Source organism: Hevea brasiliensis, chromosome 12, assembly GCF_030052815.1.
Source record: "Hevea brasiliensis isolate MT/VB/25A 57/8 chromosome 12, ASM3005281v1, whole genome shotgun sequence".
Lineage (NCBI taxonomy): Eukaryota > Viridiplantae > Streptophyta > Magnoliopsida > Malpighiales > Euphorbiaceae > Hevea > Hevea brasiliensis.
In genome coordinates, this window is record NC_079504.1 from 55,669,782 (window position 1) to 55,691,631 (window position 21,850).

The 21,850-nt window shown below is 34.9% G+C and overlaps 2 protein-coding genes across 13 annotated transcripts; one reads left to right on the plus strand and one right to left on the minus strand.

Moving 5' to 3' along the window:
- Positions 1–3,938: 3,938 nt before the first annotated feature.
- On the minus strand, positions 3,939–13,823 carry LOC110670982 (transcription initiation factor TFIID subunit 15b). 12 transcript variants are annotated; one of them, XR_009142117.1, is made up of 8 exons: positions 13,396–13,823; positions 13,145–13,262; positions 12,280–12,994; positions 11,774–11,924; positions 11,560–11,641; positions 8,373–8,586; positions 8,226–8,262; positions 3,939–4,179 (listed from the first exon to the last, which is right to left on the minus strand). XR_009142117.1 is itself a non-coding variant. In XM_021833318.2 (6 exons), exons 1-6 carry the CDS (start codon positions 13,577–13,579, stop codon positions 8,472–8,474), a joined length of 1,365 nt encoding a protein of 454 aa, XP_021689010.2. In that variant the 5' UTR covers positions 13,580–13,823; the 3' UTR covers positions 8,142–8,471. The 12 variants fall into 12 exon arrangements, 1 of the variants encoding a protein (XP_021689010.2); XR_009142118.1 differs by having other exon boundaries at positions 3,939–4,206; XR_002498000.2 differs by having other exon boundaries at positions 3,939–4,175; positions 8,208–8,262.
- Positions 13,824–17,728: 3,905 nt separating this feature from the next.
- LOC131171231 (uncharacterized mitochondrial protein AtMg00810-like) lies at positions 17,729–18,241 on the plus strand. The gene has a single exon (XM_058130703.1). It carries the CDS (start codon positions 17,729–17,731, stop codon positions 18,239–18,241), a length of 513 nt encoding a protein of 170 aa, XP_057986686.1.
- The last annotated feature ends 3,609 nt before the right edge of the window (positions 18,242–21,850 follow it).

Sequence of the window (21,850 nt, forward strand, 5' to 3'; positions counted from 1 at the left end):
CTATGTTGGGTTTAGTGCTTTGAGAAAGGGCTTTTTGGTAGGATGTAGATATTTTCTGGGGTTTGATGGTACTTTTATGAATACCATCTTAGGTGGGTGTTTATTAGTTGTTGTGGGCAAGGATGAGAATGATCAAATGTTCCTTGTTGCATGGGCTATTGTAAAGGGGGGAAAAGAGAAACATGGCTTTGGTTCCTAACACTTTTGTTTCAAGAGTTCAACATTGGAGATGGCACTAGATGGACTTTTATCAGTGACTAACAAAAGGTAAATAATCCTACTATTTGCCATTAATTAACATTATGTTTTGTGTATATTTGATTCTAATATAAATTGGTTTTCATTCTTTTTATGTCAGGGTCTATAAATGCAATTTACCAGTTGACACCTAAGGCTGAGCACAGAAATTGTGCTAAACTCATTTGGGCCAATTGGAAGAAGATACATAGAGGAGAAAAATACAAGAAACTATTTTGGGGTGCTACATATGCTACTGAGTTTCAAACAAAAATAGATGAGATAAATGGTGAATCAAAAGCTGCCTTTAAAGATTTCATGTCGCAGGATCCTTATAAGTTTTGTAATCAAGCATTGGGATAATGACCCGGACAGACACAGTTGAGAACAATATATGTGAGTGTTTCAATTCTTTTATTAGCAATCCTAGGACACTGCCTATAATAGATATGCTTAAGGATATTAGGTCAATGTTGATGGAAAGAATGCACAAGAATTTAGCACTAATGAGAAGTAAGACTGATGTTATATGTCCAAGGATAAGGAAGAAGTTAGAGACAAATAGGAAATTAACATCATTATGCTCACTGAAACCAGCTGTTGGGGACACATTTGAGGTCATGATAAAAAATGATAGATATGTTGTAGACCTAGTTAAAAAAACACTGCAGTTGTAGGGAATGGGATTTAACAGGGATTCCCTATCATCATGCTTGTGCCTATATTCATTACATGAGACAAGACACTGTTAATTATGTTGATAAAGTGTATTCCATTGAGACATATATTCAAACTTACACCAATGCCTTGAGACCACTAAATGGGAGGAAAATGTAGCCCACTGTTGAGGGATGGCCAATTCAGCTACCACCAATAAAAAAGATGCTTGGGAGGCCAAACAAAATCAAGGAAGAAGATCCCTCTGAAGGCAATGCTTCGCAGAAAAGTGTGACTAATAGATTACCTAGGAGTGGGTTGAAGATGAAATGCAATGGGCATAATATCAGGACATGTAAAAATCCAAGGAACACTGCATCTGACAGCAACACTGCACCAGTAAGCATAAATATATTCATTATAATACATGATTATATATTTATTACATAGTAAGAATTAATCATATCACTACTTCACTTTGTAGAAAAAGAGAGGTAGACAACCACTTGAAGGCCTGCAACACCAAGAGACTTGCCTGATACATTAAGGAGGAGAAGTAAAAAAACCAGACCTAGTGCCAGTACAAGTGATAAATGGTGAAATGGCATTGAATTAAAGAAGAAAGGTAATGTATTATTATATAACATAGAAAAATATAAGATTAACCCTATTTTATTATTAAGAGCGAAAGAGAATATGTTAATTTTGATTGTAGGTGAGACAAGGCTTTGGAGTCAGGATATTTGATGACACTGGTAATAGGTATTATAGGGTAAGAATTAATATCCCTTTGATTATGATCATGGTGTTTGGAAAAAAACACATGTTGATGAATTACTGCAATGGCAGATGCCAAGACAAGTGCAGCATGTCACTGATGTTAGACAGATGCAGAATTCAAGGGATGTACCCAAAAATTCAAGAAGAAGAACAAGAGGTGGGAGAGGTTTCAGAGGTGGCATTGATGCAAGGGGTGGCATGGCAGGAAGAGGAGGCATGGCAGGAAGAGGTGAGGCCATTGGAGAGCAAGACCATAGAATTATAGGCAATCAAATATCAGTAATAACTAAGAATAAAACTCCAAATTGATGGTTTTCATGACAGCTAGTGATATTTATTTTGTTAAATGAACATGTTTTAGTGATATTATGCTCGTTAGAATACAGTTCTAAGCTTGTAAATGGCTCATATTTTGTGTAATCATATATTGGAATGATCAAATGTTAAGATATTGTGGAAATATTTTGTTTAGGTTGTACATGCTACTTTTAAATTGACTAAAAGTTCAATGATGAGATCAGCTTCAATTATATTCCAATTATTAATCAGAATATTCTACTCTCTAATTAGGTTCATTAACAGCTTGTAATAGGTAGATAAGAAGGTATTTTTCGTCTTCCTACAGAATAAGCAATATTGCTTTTTGCACATTCTAACCTTGATAAAAAGGCATTTCTTCAAATATCCAAACTACAACAATATATTTTCCAAAATAAGCATCCAAATATAAGTTTAATGAAATCACATATCCAAAATAAGCATCTTCAAACACAGTAGTATATATGCCAACATAAGACAAACATTTACATTTTCATTGATGTAATAGAAAAGACAAAATTTACAACATTTTGGCATACTATTCAAGCCAACATAAACAACCCAATACCACTATCATTTGTGACATTAATTTTCAAATAGCCTACAAACATGACTAACAGAATAACTATTACAAATGCATAAAACAGGATCATCTTTTGCTGGTTCAACACTTTCTTCACTTCAAGCAGCTCACTTTCATACATTTTTTTTTGACTTTGATAACACTTCAACTTTATTTTTCAATTCAGTACTAAGTAATTCCAAGTGTTTACACTTCTCTTTCATCAGTGCCAATCATTCAGTCATAGTGTTATTTAGCTCCTCCAATCCTTTAACTTTCTCCTTGAATGTATTTCTCTGTCTCAACAAATAAGTAAGGATTTTCTTCTCATAGCCATGAGACGGAGGATCATACCATTGGAAGAAGTTGCAATCATTCCCCCTGTTAGAAATACCCAAAACTGTGTCAATGTCTTGTTCATCCAAAACTATCCAAAATAATCATGCATTAAGACTTACCTCCCAATATCCACATCTGAAAAACCTTCTCCCTAGATTAGCCAATGTCCATGATGTATAGATTGAAGCTCTCAATCCATGTTTGCACATCACGATTGCATCACTAGAAACATCTTCACTTTGAGGAGGCAAAATTTCACTTCCGAACAATATTGCATTAACTAGAGATCACACTTTCTCCAACTTTGATGAGCAAATTGAAGAAGCATGTGTTCGGCTTAAAGGGAGGAGAACGGAAAGGAGAACATAGTTACTTTTAGGGATTCATTTTAGAGGTATTTTAAGGATTTCTCATTTGGCTTAGTAGATGGGCTGACGTGGCATAACTTGGCAGCCACGTGACATTTTCGTTACTCCACTAATGGGGTGCCTAACGGCAAGGCATAGGTTTCATAATTCTCAAAGTACAGGATTTTATTGGTAAATTTAGAAAGTATAGGATATAATTAAAAAAATTCTGAAAGTACAAGATTTTTTTAGCAATTTCCCCTTCTTTTAACGATAAAGAGCAAATATATCATTTTCATTGCTTCACTAAAAAAAAATAATTAAAAAAAATAACATTAATTACATTTGTTTAAAATACTTGCTCTTAAAAACAAAGAAAAATAGCAGAAGAAAAGAGTTCAACTTAGCTTTAACTCCATTTTCTGACGATCCAACAAAATCCTCAACTGTTTAAACATGCCTAATGGTTTTATCCGTCTAGTTTGACCATACCAGTGATTTTCTTCATCTCATTGCCCTTCCAAGAGGAGTGTCAAAATAATAAAACATAAAAAGAAATCTTATTATTTAGTCCTTAAATTTTATTATTAATTATTATTTAGTTCTTATATTTTAAAAATTAAATGATTTAATCTTTAATTTTTATTTCTATTAAAATTGAAGGTCCTTCCATCCAATTAAAAGTAATCTATCGTTAGTTTGAAGTGAAAAGACTAATTTACCCTTTATTTAGTAATAGAATAAATCTCTAAAATTAAAAAGAACAAAAACGGGAAAAATAACATAAGAACCCACAAGGATCCAGAAAACAGAGCTACTGTCCCTTTTCATCCAACAATGCAAAAATTAAATGGGAGAAGAGAGAGAGGGACACTGGCCGTCTATCACCACCACCTGTTCCTCCGATATCAGTGGCTGTCCACAAACATTTCTCCCTAGCTGTCCATGCAATCGTTGTCCATTAGACTATGTAGCACAAAAATAAAAACATAGATACGGAGAACGTGAAAACAGACGCAAAGAATTTAAAAAATATATATAAAAAAACAACGTTAAAAAATGCATATATAAATTAACATAAAATAATAGATTGTTCTTGAATCTATTTCAATATAAAATTATTAAGACAAATCTAAATTAATTATTTGATTAATTAATTAAACTATTTATATATTTATAATTATAAATAATTAAAAAAATAAATATATAGAATAAATTAAAATTAATCAAAGTGATTTTATCACTATTTCTTTTTTTGATATTAAAGGGCTAAAGCAAAGCATATTTTAAAAATATATAATGTAAAATTAAATAAATAAAATTAATAACTATATTTCCTAAAAAAAAAATTAATAACTATTTAAATAACATGGGCATGGGTATTAATCTCACAACGCAATTGCTGATATAGCAAACAGAGCCCATGATGGAAGGGAGGTAGAGCATAAGCAACATACATGACGAGCCCTCAAATATCCGCCGCGAGTAATCACCGCCAAACACCTCCAGTCGCTTGCTCTATCAGCGCCAGGTACTCTTCTTCTTCTTCTTGTGGTTCACTTTAGGTTTTTATTTTTATTTTCTTTTTTTTTTCTAAAGAAACACATGTCTAGCAAAGGAATTGTGTTTTCGATTTTCAGAAATTGCGGAAACGGCATGAAGACGTGTCGAAACTGTTCTCATGTTTTCCACAAAGAAACATTTCCGAAATGGGGAAACGCAGCCCCCATCGCATTTTCATGCTTCGCAGACATTAGGGAGTGTTTGGTTCACCTGTTGAGTGCAGCTAATAGCTGATACACCCAAACAAGTGAACTAGAATATTTGACAAGCTTAAAAAAATAAAACTGATAACTGATGGACAACTGATATGATACCCATCAGCTGCAATTTGTATTAGCTCTATTTTTAGAACTGTTTCTTAATTTTATTTTTTATTTTAACCATATTATCCTTTTTTATTTAACTTAAAAATTAATATTATTAATACTTTTATCTTTTTTATTTATAATTTTAACATTTTAATTAACGTATTTTAATTTTGTTAAAATATTTTTATTAATAATATAAAATGTAAAATATTTATTTATATCTAAATACTTAAAATTAATTATAAATTTTTTTATTAACAATAATAATTACTTTATTATTTTATTTATATTTTTAAAATTATTTAATTTTTTTTAAATAATTATTTTTTAATTTCAATAATAAAATAAATGATATTATACGATAGATTAATAATTATATATTTATTTTAATAATGTAATAAATAATATAATATATTAATTTAATAATTATATATTTAATTTAATAATAAAATAAATAATATAATATAATAAATTTATAATTTTATATTTATTTAAATAATAAAATAAATTATATGATATATACTCTTATTAATCCTTTCACATATCAACAGCAACAGCTAAATATAATTTTACCAAACACTTAATATAAATCAGCTATCATCACCTATTAACTAACAATAACAGCTATCAACTGTATTCAACAGTTAAACCAAACAAGTCTTAGGTGGACACTCTCATTGCTCCCTTGCCATCCATGCATTCGCCATTATTCTCCATCCTTCAACCAAGGTCTGCTATTCAATCACTAGTTGATTACAGTGGATGTCAGTCTAGTTTCTTGCTGAGTAATTGCTAGAGGATGGTTGGTTGTGCTGGATTTTTCTCCTTTTATTGCTAGTTAGGAGTTAAATTTGCCAAGGCAACATAAATGATCTATTTGGGGTCTCCCCCCTTCACAAATTCCATTTCTATCTGCTATTAATATTTGGGTTCTTTTTCTTTTTGACAATTTCTGGGTATTGAATGGTCTATTGAAGAATTTAAGTGTTGGGTATTGTTAAGTTTCCAAAATCAACCGAAGCTAATGGTTGATTGAAGCTGATACTAGTACCATTATCGTTAGAATGGTTGAAATTGAAATTATGAACTTGTGGACATTGAAATTGAAATTATAACTGAAGATACAGAAACAGGGGAGATGAGATAACAGAGAGAAATGGGAAAGGAGAAAAACGAGAAAGAGAGAAAATGTGTAAAGAGAAACAACACGAGAGAGAGAGAGGGTAATGAGCTTGGAGTTGGCGTTAGTGCTGCATGTGGGTTTAATGGTTCTTTCTTTGACGGTGTCATGATGAGGGCTCCGATTTCCAAGGTCCTAATGTTTTGATGTGGCGAGAGAGAATACAGACTGAGGTGAGATTTTCTTAGTGTTGCAGAAATAGGGGAAAAGAGAGACAGATGGGGAGAGTAGGAGAGAGAGATACGAAACAAGAGAGAGAGAGAAAGAGAGAAAGAGAGAGAGAAAGAGAGGCACTTTAATCATTACAAAATCTTCCCTCCCCACACACCATTAGAAAATTGTTTGACAACCGATTCCTTTGAACGGAGGAATCTTTATTATTACGAAAACATAAACTTTTTTTTTCGAAAATTTAAAACACATACCAAATCATTGCATCAATCAGAGCCTGAATAATAGATTTCTAAACTTAAAATATACTGATAACAGTGGTGAAATTAGATTTTTCCAAATCAATTGAAAAATAGAATTAATACTGCACCAACCTTTCCCAAATAAAATTAAGTTAAAATTAAAAATTAGAAATACAATTATTTAAAAAATAAAATGCTAAAAGATTTCACTGTCATTAGACGTGCTTCACACTTTCTACAATAATCTCGTCACTCAACACAAGCTCGAGGAAAGATATAATAAAAGGGAAAAAAATTTTACTTAATTTCATAGCAATTTTAGCATGACAGATCAGTGAAACCAAAAATGCATGGATGTGTGTCAGAGATTAAAACACTTGTCTATAGTTCATAAAATAACAAAAATTACATTAGCAAAATTGTATCCACGAAACTTTTTTATTTCTAATCTCCATAACATCAATATAATATAACACAAACTCCTCTAAGACCCAGTAAGAATATTAAGTTTTATGCCGATGTGTATAGATTGCAAAAGATGAATTAGAATCACTGAATCTTGTTTCGGTGACAATCTAGTCTCAGCGGGACAGCAAAGGCTTTTAACAGTGACAAAATAACAGCAAGCACAAACCCCGTGACTCGCCACATGCAGAACTGGATTGCCTCACACAGGTTAATAGTGGTTAGAAAGTTTGAAGCTCCAGATGAAGAAAAGCACACTTCTTAGCACCAGATTCAAGTTTGTCCTGTTCTCTATCAAATTATTGGCTCCAATATCACACATCCTTTAATAACAATGGCAAGGATTACAATAACCTTGCCCAGAATTCCTAATATATCTTATCGCAACTACACAAAATTTCAAGGTTAGACATTGCGTCGGTGATTCTGCATAAAGCACCCGCGAAAAGTATTCCAACACCCCCATGCAAAGCACAAAGTCTTTGCAGAATCCAGAAAGCACCCACTCACACTAATTCAATAGCACTAATATATGTTCTTTTATGTTATATGCATTAAATGGTAATTAAAACCACAAAGTATGATTATAATAAAGAAAGGTCACGATGTAACTGATGTATGTCTAGAGAGAGAAGAAAAAGAAAAAGGTAAAAAGAAAACAAGGAGGGAAGGGGGAGCAGCACATTTCCTAAGAATTTGTAATGCTCTCACACCAATATCCAAATCACTTCTATGTCCTACAGTATCTAGCATGGTAAAAAATTTCAACAAACTTGAACTAGGACAAAATCTCTTAGAAACAGAATGCTTTTACATTGGTACGTTCCAACCAATAAATGAGTTAAGCTAAAAATAGCCCAAACAGGCATTTTTTTTGGTAGAAAGCTTGCTTGCCTATTTAGCTACCAAAGATATGCATGCGAAAAATACAAGTTTCAATGCCACATTTATTTGAGGCATGCAAAAGACAAGTAACATAATTCACCACCCTGCATTCCAAACAATGATAAAGTGAGATTTTGAAAGAGCTGCACTCACCTGAAAATATCAACCTACCTTAGCAGCAAGAAATTTGGAGTTAATCCACTTGCCTCTATAAAAACATTCACACAATTAAAATCAATCCCACGCCTAAAACAGAAACCCCAAAGAAAACAGAAAAAGGAGAAAAAGGGGTATTGCTCAGTGTAAGTGAACACCTACCTCTTAGTCTCCAGTTTAAGAACCCCCCCAGGAAATGGAACATAATTAAATCCCTCGCATCACAATTCTTAGTACATAAAAAGCTCAGAGCTGAAATTCTCAGTATGGACGCGAACGGTTTCCACCATGGTAATGCCTATCTGGGCCAGAGCCTCCATCTTTGTAACTATTCCGACGCCGATCAGCCCCCCCATAGCCACCTCTACCACCACCTCTGTTGCAGAATCAATTAGTCAACGGTACATCACAAATAAAATAACCAATCACTATCATACAGGTAGCTCAAGTACAAGAAGATTTACACATGAATGGCCTAAGATATAGAACCAAACAAAGAAAAGTCAATGAAAAAAAATTTCCAAATTACTGACATCAACAGCCAACTCAACTCAACTCAACTAAGCCTTTATCCCAAAAATTTGAAGTCGGCTATATGGATTCGCTTTCTCCACTCTAAACGATTTTGGGTAATGTGTAATGCTTCTAAGTCATGTTGTACTACTCTCCTCCAAGTCAATTTAGGTCTACTCCTTTTTTTCTTTCTATTCTCTAATCTAATGTGCTCTACTTGTCTAACTGGAGCCTCCGTATGTCTACGCTTCACATGACCAAACCACCTCAATCTCCCTTTTCTTAACTTATCCTCAATTAGCACCACCCCTACCTTTTCTCTAATACTCTTATTACGGACTTTATCTAGTCTAGTATACCCACTCATCCACCTTAACATTCTCATCTCTGTAACTCTTATCTTAGACACATGCGACTCCTTCAGTGCCTAACACTCACTACCATACAACATAACCGGTGGTATGGAGCCGTACGGTAAAATTTTCCTTTCAGCTTATTGCGAATCTTATGATCACATAAAGTTTTCGTAGCACTATCTCCACTTCAACCATCCGGCTTTAATTCTATAACTAACATCCTCCTCACATTCCCCATCTACTTGAAGGACTAAGCCGAGATATTTAAAATGATTACTTTAGGGCAGTACCACTCCATCCAAACTAACTCCTTCCCTATCACCAGTTTGGCTTTCACTGAACTCGCAATACATGTATTCTGTCTTCGTTCTACTTAACTTAAAGCCCTTTAACTCTAGACTGCTTCTCCAAAGCTCTAACTTTCTATTGAATCCTTCTTGCGTCTAATCTATAGAACAATATCATCCGCAAACATCATGCACCAAGGAATACTCTCTTGTATGTGTTTCGTCAATTCATCTAAAACAAATGTAAAAAGGTAAGGGCTTATAACTGATCCTTGGTGTAATCCAATTGAGATCTGAAAATCTTGTGTCCCCTCCAACAGTGCGCACAATAGTAGATGCTCCTTCATACATATCTTTTAACATTTGTATGTACCTAATAGATACCCTCTTTTATTCTAACACATTCCATAAGACATCTCTTGGAACACTATCATAAGCTTTCTCCAAATCAATAAAAACTATGTGTAGATCTTTCTTCACATCTCTATATTTCTCCATCAAGCTTCTAATGAGAAAGATCGCTTCCATAGTTGAACGACCAGGCATGAAACCAAATTGATTGAGAGAGATAGAACTATCAACAGCCATCAACACTATATGAAAATGTCCGTAGCGTGATACAACATTGCAAATTAAAATAGCCATAAAAAAAATCTCAAAAATTCCAATCAGCTGACCAACAAAGAGCCCAACAAAATTTGGAGATATATTTAACTATAACTTGATCCTTCACGCACCAAACCTATGAAGCAATACAGAAGTTCATGCAACCTAATTTACACCTCTATCCACCATCCTATATTTTTGGGCATGGAAAACTATCTTACTCCCAGCTAACCAAACAACACAGTTTAACTACGAGGACAAATTAAGAATGCAAATTTTCAACGTCATTTCATTCAAAATTTCAAATATATAAATTGAAACTTATTCCTCAAGTCAGAAGTAGCAAAGGGTTTCAGCCTCTCTCCCCCTTGTTCCACTGGGAGGCCCAGCAGGCCTTTGGATACAAAAATGGGCGTAGCCCTTCCTCTTTATATAAAAGATTAGATTAACTCAATAGTTATTGAAAGCACAATGCACTTGCTTAAGAGAAGTGAAGAGCACATGACATTTAATCTTATTGAAGACAACTATCCATTAATAATATAAAAATTCAAAATTCTAGTACCAATGTTTTTGAAATGCAAATGCAAATACAAAATAAAACTAAAGATGTTCAAGAGTCTTAAATCATAATGTACATTATCTAAATGGCAATAATACCTAAAACAACTATAACACAGCCAACTCATCATGAAGAGTAACATAATCTCCATCAACATCAAATTCAAATCCATCACTTCCAAGGTTCTCTTCTTCATCCTCTTTATATTCCTCTTCAAAATCAGTCTTCCTATTTTTCATCTATAAGCATCAAAGAAGTATTGGCCCCCAAATTAGAATTTAGAAGATAATGTTTTGGCCAACTCCTCTTGAATAGATAAAGATATAACATTTTTGTATTGTGCTACTACTATAGGAATGCTTTCACTCCAGTAGCTCTAGACAGAACACATCTAAGTTGGTATTGCATAAAACTTCTTCTAAAGCAGCATTGTTTCTTCCTTTCTTTCTTTCTTTCAGTTGTTTTAATTTGATTTGTTGTAGACAACCAAATGGCAAGGCCGCTTACAATGCTATAGAATGATACCACAGAAGCATGCGAATGAATACCACAGAAGCATGCACCTATTACAATAAAGCAAGCGCCTCATTTACAATAAGGTGCACATCTCTACTATTGGGCAAGCTCCTCATTTATGTTGCCAACCTTTTACTAAAAGTGGTACAAGGGGCTGAGCCCCACGCACTTAAGGCACACCTTTAACAACTATGAAACAACTTGATGCCTAATTGAACAACACGCTTAACAAGGTGTGCTCCAAGACTAGAACATAACTATTTTGAAGTGTGCTTAAGGGTTCAACAGAGACAATATCTATTCAAGTTATTTAATAAGAGTTTTGCTATTTATGTCAGCTAAGGGGGGAGGGGAGATTGACCACAAGACTATTAAATAAACCCAATGAATAACAGAACATGAATGTACTTGCAACATACTGAACCAAGCATATAAATTTGAACATGGCATAAAAACAGCTGAGAGCATACATACTAGCCAGAATAAAATGGCATAGTTGGGGAAGTTACCCATGGTCATATGAAGGTTGAGACCTTGGTGCAGACTTTTCTGCCATTGCAACACTGATTTTATAACCTCTCATATCATAATCTGTGAGATGAAATAAGAAATGAGTACATCACGCTAAATTTAGACAGAGAAGGGGGTGCCAAGAAGCCAGCTTGTGTGCAAGGAGCGGGTACTAAATAGAAAGGGAGAAAGAAACAGTTGCTAGGTCAATACTGTTATAAAAACCGCCAGCAGAATGAGCAGCAGATGGATCTTCATAAGACAGAACTGCATCGCCTTTGTTGTTTCCCTTCTCATCTGTGTATAGTTTTATATTCCAGGGCCACTGATCTTTATAGCCCCGCTTCTGCTTAATCCTTCCAACCTAAGTAATAATGGCACAGTTTCCATTTCAATCAGAAAATCACAGTCACATGATAAAGAGAGTTAGAACTTATCTAAGTTGCCAATGGCTGCCAATTTTGTAATTAAGTTGGTTAAATCCAATGAATGCGTAATAGATGAACGCCATAGACTCTAACATAAGAACTACAGATATAATATTCCCATATTTTATCCTTCCATACTGAAGACAAATAATTAATGAAGCTATATGAAAAAAGGAATGAACATTCACGCGTGAAAATTTTATTGGGAAAGCAAAGAATTCAACAATCCCCAATTATGGGATCATCGAATGTAAGTCCATATGCATTTAAATTCAAAAGAGTTGAAATTACTTGACCAATGCCGCCAAAGAGTTCTCTTAATTCTTCAGTAGACACATCTGGGGGCAAATTTGAAATGTATATTCTAGAGTTGTCACAAGTATCATCACAATTTTCATCACACTGCTTAATTTTAGCTGGGCCATCAGTGACAACACCACTGTACCCACCTCCTCCCTCATACCGAGGACCACCAATACCATACCCACCAGGCTGACCACCACGCCCACCAGTCCTCGCATCAGCTGGAGCATCACCACCATAACCACTCACAGAACCACCATAAGATGGTGGGTAAGATGAAGGTCCATCATTGTAGCTTGTAGGAGGAGGAACTGCTTCCATTCCATAATTTGCATTGCCACCATATGAGTTAGGTGGTGGTGGATAATTACCACTAGCACTACCATAAGACGGGGGTGCAGGAGGTATCTGGCTATAAGCACCATTGTCTCCTCCATGATTACCACCATAAGAGGCCCCCCTGCTGCCACCTCCACTCCTATTGTCATAATTACCACCTCTGCCTCCATCATTGTAATTGTTGCTTCTATTACCATCATAATTACCACCTCTGCCCCCTCTGTTACCACCATATCCTCCACCACTACCTCCTTTGTTAAAACCTCCTCCAGCACCATTTCCACGATCATTGTTGGCACCAGCAGGGGACGGAGTGCCGCATTTGTTACACTCGACTCTTCTTGCAAAGTTCAAATTGCCACAGCTACATAAACATATACCAGTTTCAATTACAAACATACACAAATAAATCCTGTTTCCCTAACCTTAAATATCTCATATGCCCATAAAGTATGAACTAATAAACCCCCGAACTAATGAGTAAACCAGATGATCTAAGAGAGAAAGATATTACCTTGGATTAGGGCACAGCCAATCACCGTCCCTTCCGCTCCCACCTCGGCCACCTCCTCTGCCACCACCTCCACCGCCTCTTCCTCCACGATCTCCTCCTTGATATCCTCCACCACCACCTGCAGATCAGATGAAATACGAATTAAACACATAACAGAAAAGAAACAAAGCTCGTTAGCCAACCCCAAAATACACAAAATAAGGAAATCAACGTAATCCAAAACAAAATAGTAACACGATTTTGCGAATTACCACCATATCCTCTGCCGCCGCCTCCTCTACCGCCATAACTTCCACGGCCGACTCCACCACTCGCCCCTCCATATCCTCCACCTCCGCCGCCGCCGCCACCACCAAAACCACCACCGCTGCCACCTCCATAACCACCATAAGATGGAGGAGCAGATTCGCCGTCTTGACCGTACATCCCAGACATGACCTAAGAAGTTAGGGTTATCTTCGCCTTGTCTTCTTAACGATAAGCGATAAAAAGATTAGGGGTAAAGAAGCTGTTTGGTACAAGAGTATGACTTGTAAATATGGGGCCTTTTTTTTATCAATTACGCTCTTTATTATGCTGTACGCCTATGTGCTTTGTGTGCTTTGTGGTTCCTTCTATAGTTTTCTATTAAAATATTTTTAGGGCAAAAATAAAATTTCGAAATCAATAATCATATAGACAAATGATGCGAAGCTGTTGCTTAAAAGAAAGAATGGTTGCGTTTTAATCAAATAAAAGGTGCTGAGTTGATGAGGAATATTAGTAAACGGAGCGCGTTTTGGTTGCATTTTGAAATAATGGTACTTGCATTTTGAAGATAGAAAATGAGAACAAAAAAGAGTTAGGATGCGAGGCATTTTGATATAAACGGGAAATAACTATTCTGTTAGAGGAGATACACAATTTATTAGAAAGGCAGCTGTTAGTTGTCGCTTATTTTGTATTTATTTAGGGTATTTATTTAGGAATTTTTATATATATATTTATTCTTATCTTTTTGTTGTATGATTCTGATACAATTTCGGTAGTTTAGCTTAATTAGGAACTTATTTGTTAGCTGTAATTTTTTATATATATCTTTACTTTCTGGGGCAATAAATATCAAAATTCTTATTCCAAAATTTCTTAGTTCTTTTACATCATAACAAAGCCATGACTAATAAAAAGAAAAATGAGAGTTCTGAATCAGGGAAGAAAACTTCTAATTCTTACATACTGAATTCGAATGACAACCCAAGTAACTTGATTACCCAAGTTCAGTTGAAGTGGCGAGAATTACGAAGAATGGGCGCAAGCTATGCGGACTGCATTGCGAGCCAAAAAGAAATATGGTTTTATTGATGGATCTGTCAAGCAACCAGCAGATGACTCACTAGAACTCGAAGATTGGTGGATAATTAACTCTATGCTAGTTTCTTGGGTATTTAACACCATTGAACCGATGCTTCGCTCGACCATCTCTCACATGGAGAACGTAAAGGATCTGTGGGAGGATATTAAACAGAGGTTCTCGATTGAAAATGGTCCATGAATGCAGCAACTGAGATCGGATCTGGCGAATTGTAGGCAGGAAGGTCAATCGATCATGTCCTATTTCGGAAGACTCAAAATGTTATGGGATGAAATAAACAACTATGATCAGATACTAGTGTGTATCTGTGCAGGCTGCAGATGTAATCTTACCATTGAATTGGAAAGAAAGCGTGAAGAAGAGAGAGTTCATCAGTTTTTAATGGGCTTAGATGAAGAAGCATACGGAACGATGCGTTCTAATATTTTGAGCACTGAACCCTTGCCCAATTTGAATTGTGCCTATGCTATGGTTGTTCAGCAAGAGCGGGTGCGAACTATGACACGAACCAAGGAAGAAAGAGACAATCCTATGAGTTTTGCAATTCGAGCAGGTAGTCGAAATTCAGGGGGGGATAAAGACAAATCCTCAATTTATGCTAATTGCAACCGAGAGGGACATGATGCTGAAAGTTTTTTCCAGCTAGTAGGTTATCCAGAATGGTGGGGTAATAGACCACATGAAACTTCTGTTGAACAATAAGGTAGTCAAAAGCGTGGCAATGGAGCAGGATTTAGCAAGGGAGGAGTTGCTCATGCTAATGCCACACAAGCAACTGGAGTTGATGGTGGGCGTGGAATTGTGATAGATTCAGATTGAAAGGGTCTTAGTGGATTAAATGAAGAGTAGTGGGCAGTGGGCTGCTTTGCTGGGCATGTTGAATTCTTGTTAGAATGGTGGCAATGAGAGGCTGACAGGTACGCAGAGAATATTTCCTTGGATTATTGACACAGGAGCTTCCCATCATATGACAAGAACGTTGACATTTTTGAGTGAATTGCGTGAAATTGTGCCATGCTCAGTCGGGTTACCTAATGGAGAAAAGACCTTGGCGGTGAAAGAAGGAACTGTGTTGCTTGGAGGAGACTTGAAATTGCAACGAGTTCTTTATGTGCCAAATTTGAATTGCAATTTGATCTCTGTATCACAACTACTTAATGATTCAAATTTGGTTATTCAACTCACTAACAAATTTTGTGCTATACAGGACCTAAATTCGAGGAACCTTATTGGAGCGGGTGAGCAATGCGAGGGGCTATACTTTCTCAAGCGAGTGACATCGGTACATGCTTGCAAGGTAACTGATGTGGGGTCTTTTGAGCTTTGGCATAAGAGAATGGGTCATCCTTCTTATAAGGTGGTAGAGTTAATTCCAGAAGCTGATAGCATAGTTAGGAAAACTAATAAAACTTGTGAAGTTTGTTTTAGAGCAAAGCAAATAAGAGAGATTTTCTTTTCTAGTGACAATAAAGCTGATGGTTGTTTTAAATTGATACATTGTGATTTGTGGAGACCTTATAGAGTCCCAACTCTTTGTGGAGCAATTTACTTCTTAACAATTGTTGATGATTACTCTCGTGCTATTTTGATATATTTGCTGAATGAAAAACAAGAAGTAGCTTGTGTTCTTAAGAAATTTGTTGTGATGGTTAAACGCCAATTTGAAAAAAATGTGAAAATTGTCAAAAGTGATAATGGAAGTGAATTTATGTGCTTGAAAGAATATTTTGATGAACAAGGGATGTTGCATTAGACTTCCTGTGTAGGAACACCTCAACAAAATGGCCGAGTGGAAAGAAAACATCACCATATTCTTAATGTGGCAAGAGCCTTGCGTTTCCAAGCAAATTTACCCATAGAATTTTAGGGAGAATGTGTACTTGCAGCCAGGTATTGGATTAATAGGACTCCATCTATGTTATTAAATGGTAAAACCCCAGATGAGATGCTCTTTGGGAAAGTACCTTCTTACAAACACGTTCAGGTTTTTCGGTTGTTTGTGCTATGCGCATAATCTGAATCGAGATAAAGATAAATTTGATAGTAGAAGTCGTAGGTGTGTTTTTGTTGGGTATCCATTTGAAAAGAAGGGATGGAGATTGTATAATTTGGAAACTAAAGAATACTTTGTATCAAGAGACGTGGTATTCGTTGAAACAGAATTTCCATATGCAAATGAGAAAACAATGGGTGATGAACTCATTAAAAATGGAGTTGAGGAGTTGGGTGATGAAGTTGATGGTTTAGAGAATAACTTGGGAAAGGAGCACGATGAAAGTGTGGGTAGAGAAAGTGAGGTGAATCCTAAAACAAAAGAATTGATCCATGAAAATAGTGAGGGAGTGGATAGAGGTAAAGTTGTTGAAGAGCAACTAGGTAGGGGACAAAGGGCCAAGCAACCTAGTGTTCGTTTAAAGGATTATATGACAAACGCCATCAAAATAAGCCCCTCGGTATGCTCACCTTCCCAATCTGATTCCTCAGGTATGCCTTACTCTATAGCACATTATGTGGGTTATGATAAATTCTCTGCACAATACCGATGTTTTTTGGCAGCCATTACTACAGGACATGAACTAAGCTCTTATGCAGAAGCAGTTAAGGATGAACGGTAGAGAGCAGCTATGAGAAAAAAAATACAGGCTTTAGAGGATAATGGTACATGGACAGTTGAAAATCTGCCATTTGGGAAGAAAGCAATAGGAAGCAAGTAGGTATACAAAATTAAATACAATTTTGATGGAAGTGTTGAACGATACAAGGCGCGGTTAGTGATATTGGGAAATAATCAAGTTGAAGGCATAGATTATCAGGAGACTTTTGCTCCTACAGCAAAAATGGTTACTGTGCGCACCTTTCTTGCCGTTGTGGTTGCAAAGAATTGGGAACGCCATCAGATGGATGTCCAAAATGCTTTCATACACGGTGATTTGGAGGAAGAGGTTTACATAAAGATGCCGCCTGGATTTGCTTCTCAATCACCAGAGAAGGTTTGTAAACTCCGAAAATCTCTATACGGTTTGCGGCAAGCACCAAGATGTTGGTTTGCGAAATTGGCTGCATCTTTGAAAGCTTATGGATTTCAGCAATCATATTCAGATTACTCTTTATTCACTTTTTGAGCTGGGACTGTTCAATTGAATGTGCTTATTTATGTGGATGACCTTATTATCTCCAGTAATGATGTTTCTGCTGTACAAAAATTCAAGAACTATTTGAGTTGTTGCTTTCATATGAAAGACTTGAGGAAGCTGAAATTTTTCTTAGGGATTGAAGTAGCCAGAAACTCGAATGGTATTTTCTTGTGTCAACGTAAGTATGCGTTGGATGTAATTTCAGAAGTTGGATTACTGGGTTGCAAGCCAGCTAAAACTCCTCTTGAACAAAATCACAAGCTGGCCCTTACCGAGAGCGATGATGTGGATGACCCTGCTCAGTATAGGCGTCTGGTGGGACGGCTTATTTATCTAATAATAACTCGGTCGGAGCTGTCTTATTGTGTGCATATTCTTGCTCAGTTCATGCAACAACCGAAGAAAGCTCATTGGGAGGCAGCTGTTAGAGTTGTGCATTATTTGAAAGGAAATCCAGGTCAGGGTATACTACTGCATGCCAATTGTGATCTCAAATTGTCCACTTACTGTGATTCTGATTGGGCTAGCTGTCCTTTAACGAGACAGTCTTTGATTGGTTATCTTGTTCTTTTGGGTGAATCCCCTATCTCGTGGAAGACTAAAAAGCAATAGACAGTGTCTTACTCATTCGCTAAAGCTGAATATCGGTTTATGAGTACTTCAACTTGTGAACTTAAATGGTTGAAAGGATTATTGAATTCTCTTGGTGTGGCACATACTGAACTTATAAATTTGTATTGTGATAGTCAAACAGCTCTGCATATAGCTGCTAATTCTGTTTATCATGAACATACCAAGTATATTGAAGTGGACTGTCATTTTATCCGTGATGAGATATTGAATGGTAACATTTGAACAGATTATATATGTAGTTCCATGCAACCTACGGATATTTTCAAAAAGACGTTGGGAAAGGATCAGTTTGAGTTTCTTCTTCGCAAGTTGGGCATTCGAGATCTCCATGCTCCAACTTGAGGGGGGGGAGGGGTATTGGAAAGGCAATTGTTAGCTGCCACTTATTTTGCATTTATTTAGGGCATTTGTTTAGGAATTTTTGTGTACATATCTGTTCTTACCTTTTGTTGTATGATTCTGATACAATTTTGGTAGTTTAGCTTGATTAGGAACCTATTTGTTAGCTGTAATTTTTTATATATATCTTTAATTTCTAGGGCAATAAAGATCAGAATTCTTATTCCAAAATTTCTTAGTTCTTTTACACAATTGATATGAATAAAGTAGTTAGAATTTTATTACGAGTTTAATAGTTGTAATTCGTTGCAAAGCTCTTATAAGGTGTTGAGCTCAGTGGCGGATCTAATTTATGAAAAGAATGGTCAATTGACTTTTCTTTTTTGTTAAATGCTCTTTGTACATCCTTCACAAATTTAATTATTAAAATCTCATTTTAATGAAATTTAAAATTATTTGAAACTAATAAGAATGTTATGTATTTGAAATTTTATTTGCTCCTTAAAATTATGTTGTACCTTTTTCGATAATGAATTTTATTAAGACAAAATAATATGATTATGAGTATAATTAGTCGATTAATAACTTTTAATTAAATTTTTCAATAATATTTTATCATTTAAATTTTATGTATTGACCCCAAAAAAAATTTATAGATCTACGACCGGTTGAGCCTCTATAAGCCATTTTTGTAAATAGAATGATAACTATGTTCTCTCTCTATGTTCTTTTCTTTTTTCCTTTAAAACTCTTTCTTTGCATCATTATCAAAGCTAGTGATCCTTAACCATTGCAAAAGATACAAGGGCACAATAATGGAGGCACGAAATGACTTCCTTGTTGCAAGATTTTGAGTAGAGGTTGGAGCAAAACTAATTGGCCTTACAATAAGAGTCAGAAGTTCGCAGTAATTAATGATAATGGAGCTAAAGTCTATAATGACCTGATTGATTTTTACAGAATAATGAGCTTGTAGGTAATAGAGGTCAAATGAGCATTACACCAGCTGATAATAAGTTCAATTTACCTAACACTCATATTTGGAATAATTCAACGAAGTTAGAGTTTCCAAGATTTGATGATAGTGACTTAGAAACTTGGCCATTGAAAATTGAGTACTATTCTGTAGTGGTTAATATTTTATCAAAGAACATGGTGAAAATGGCATCTTTACACTTAGAGTGTAAAGGCATATTGTGGCATCAAGGGCATGTTAAGATTAAGGGACTTGTTACATATGAGAATTCAAAGGAGTATATGAGAAATTTGCGGGCTAAGTTTAGGAAATGGCAATTTGATGACCATTTCGCAAAATTGAAGAACCTAAAACAAACACATGGCCGGCAAGTGCATCTTGATACGTTCGATGAATTATACCTTAAAACAAGAGCAAAGGGGGAGGACCAGCCCTTTGTATTTATGTTCTCTAAATTGATTGATGAGTTCTAGATATCTGTTAGAATGTTCAAACCTCAAAATTTAGCTAAGGCATATGCACTGGCCAAATTATAAGAAATTATAGTAGTAACAATTCAAAACAAACCTAAAACTACAAGTGGAACCTATACCCCCTTTGACATTTGTCTCTGCATTCTCTAATTTTGTAACAACCCAAATCCAAATTATTACCAGTACAAGAGCACTGGGAAATATAAAAAGCTACCAGAACCATAGCAAGCTTATTTATATAATTTTTCTCTAACTCTTTTGTATCATATATTTATAAATATGATGCGTACTGAATGCACCAATTAAAAATACTCTATCTAAACTACTTATATATAATGTAAGCAGAGGTTGATCCCACAGGGAATGAATAAATACAAATAAAAAAATAGATCTTAGAGATACAAATAAATAAAAAAAACTTAAAACAGATAAAATAAACACCTAATCTATCAAACTGAATATGCAAAGTAAAATAAAAGGGGATTTTGATTTGTATTTGCTAAACTACTGAAGCTAAACTAATAATGCTAGAATGTAAACTAAGGCTAATGACACTTATGAATACTCAACAACTAGATTGCAATAAATTCAGTAGAGAGGGTGTATTCACCATGTAACATATATCAATCATTGACTAAAGATGAAAATTTATTCAATTAAGTAAATTGGTTATAGAAGTTAACAACTTCCTTATCTTTCCTTACGGATTAGATTAATCAAGAAGTACTCTACAATTAATCTCTTATCGTCACACTCAATCTAAAACTAGAGCTGCTTATAATTAAGTTTAATGATAACATTAATCATTAGAAAGACATCTCAATTTAAGGTAACAATCTCATTCAACATAGTTCATTTAACGTAGACACTAATCTTTATAATAAAATAAATTATTATGTGCTACTTGTGATCAGATTATTCAAGCTATTACGTACTCATATTATCTTAACTTAGCAATATGTTTTCATGCATAATTAATTAGTTGGCCACCCTAGCTAACCATACATTTAACATTCATAACATAAAAAAAAAAAGTGATACTCAATATAGAATAAATCTGGATTTTATTAAACTCAAATCAAAGTCTTATGGTAACATGTTCCATGACTTTAACTATCTCCATACTGAATTACAAAACTACTCAAACATAATTAAGAACATTAAACATAAATAAATAAATAAAGAGATAAAAGCATGTTGCCCCTTTTAGAAGTAATTTGAACAACTTGGATCTGATGTTGATGATGATGCTACACACTCCAAATGATGTAGAAGCACTCTACAAGCCAAAAGAGGAAGAAGAAATTACACTAGCAACTAGATTAAGCAGTTGATATCTTTGAATGCACAAAGAGGAAATTTAGTCACTATGAGTAGAAGAGAATTGAATTACCCCAGATCTGTACTTTGGACTCTTTTTATAGAGAAAAATAAGTTGTATTATAACTTAAAACTCTCTCAAGAATCCTAATTAAAGTAGGAAAATAAGTTAAAAATAACTCTTCTTGTACAAATCTACTACTTGCATGACCTTGAGGACCCACACATCTCTATTTTATTTATTTTAGGCTTTAAATAAAATAATTAAAACCACCAATCAATGCCCTAACTCCTGGTCCCAAATAACCAACCATAAAGAGCTCAAACACACTCAATATGTGACCCTTGATGTAATCTAGCCCAATTGCTCTCATTTTTATATATCACCTCAAAATATATCAACTAAGGTCTATATAAGCTCATTTTTAGATTCACACTCAAAATAGTAGATCACATACAAGCTCCATTAACGCTGTTCAA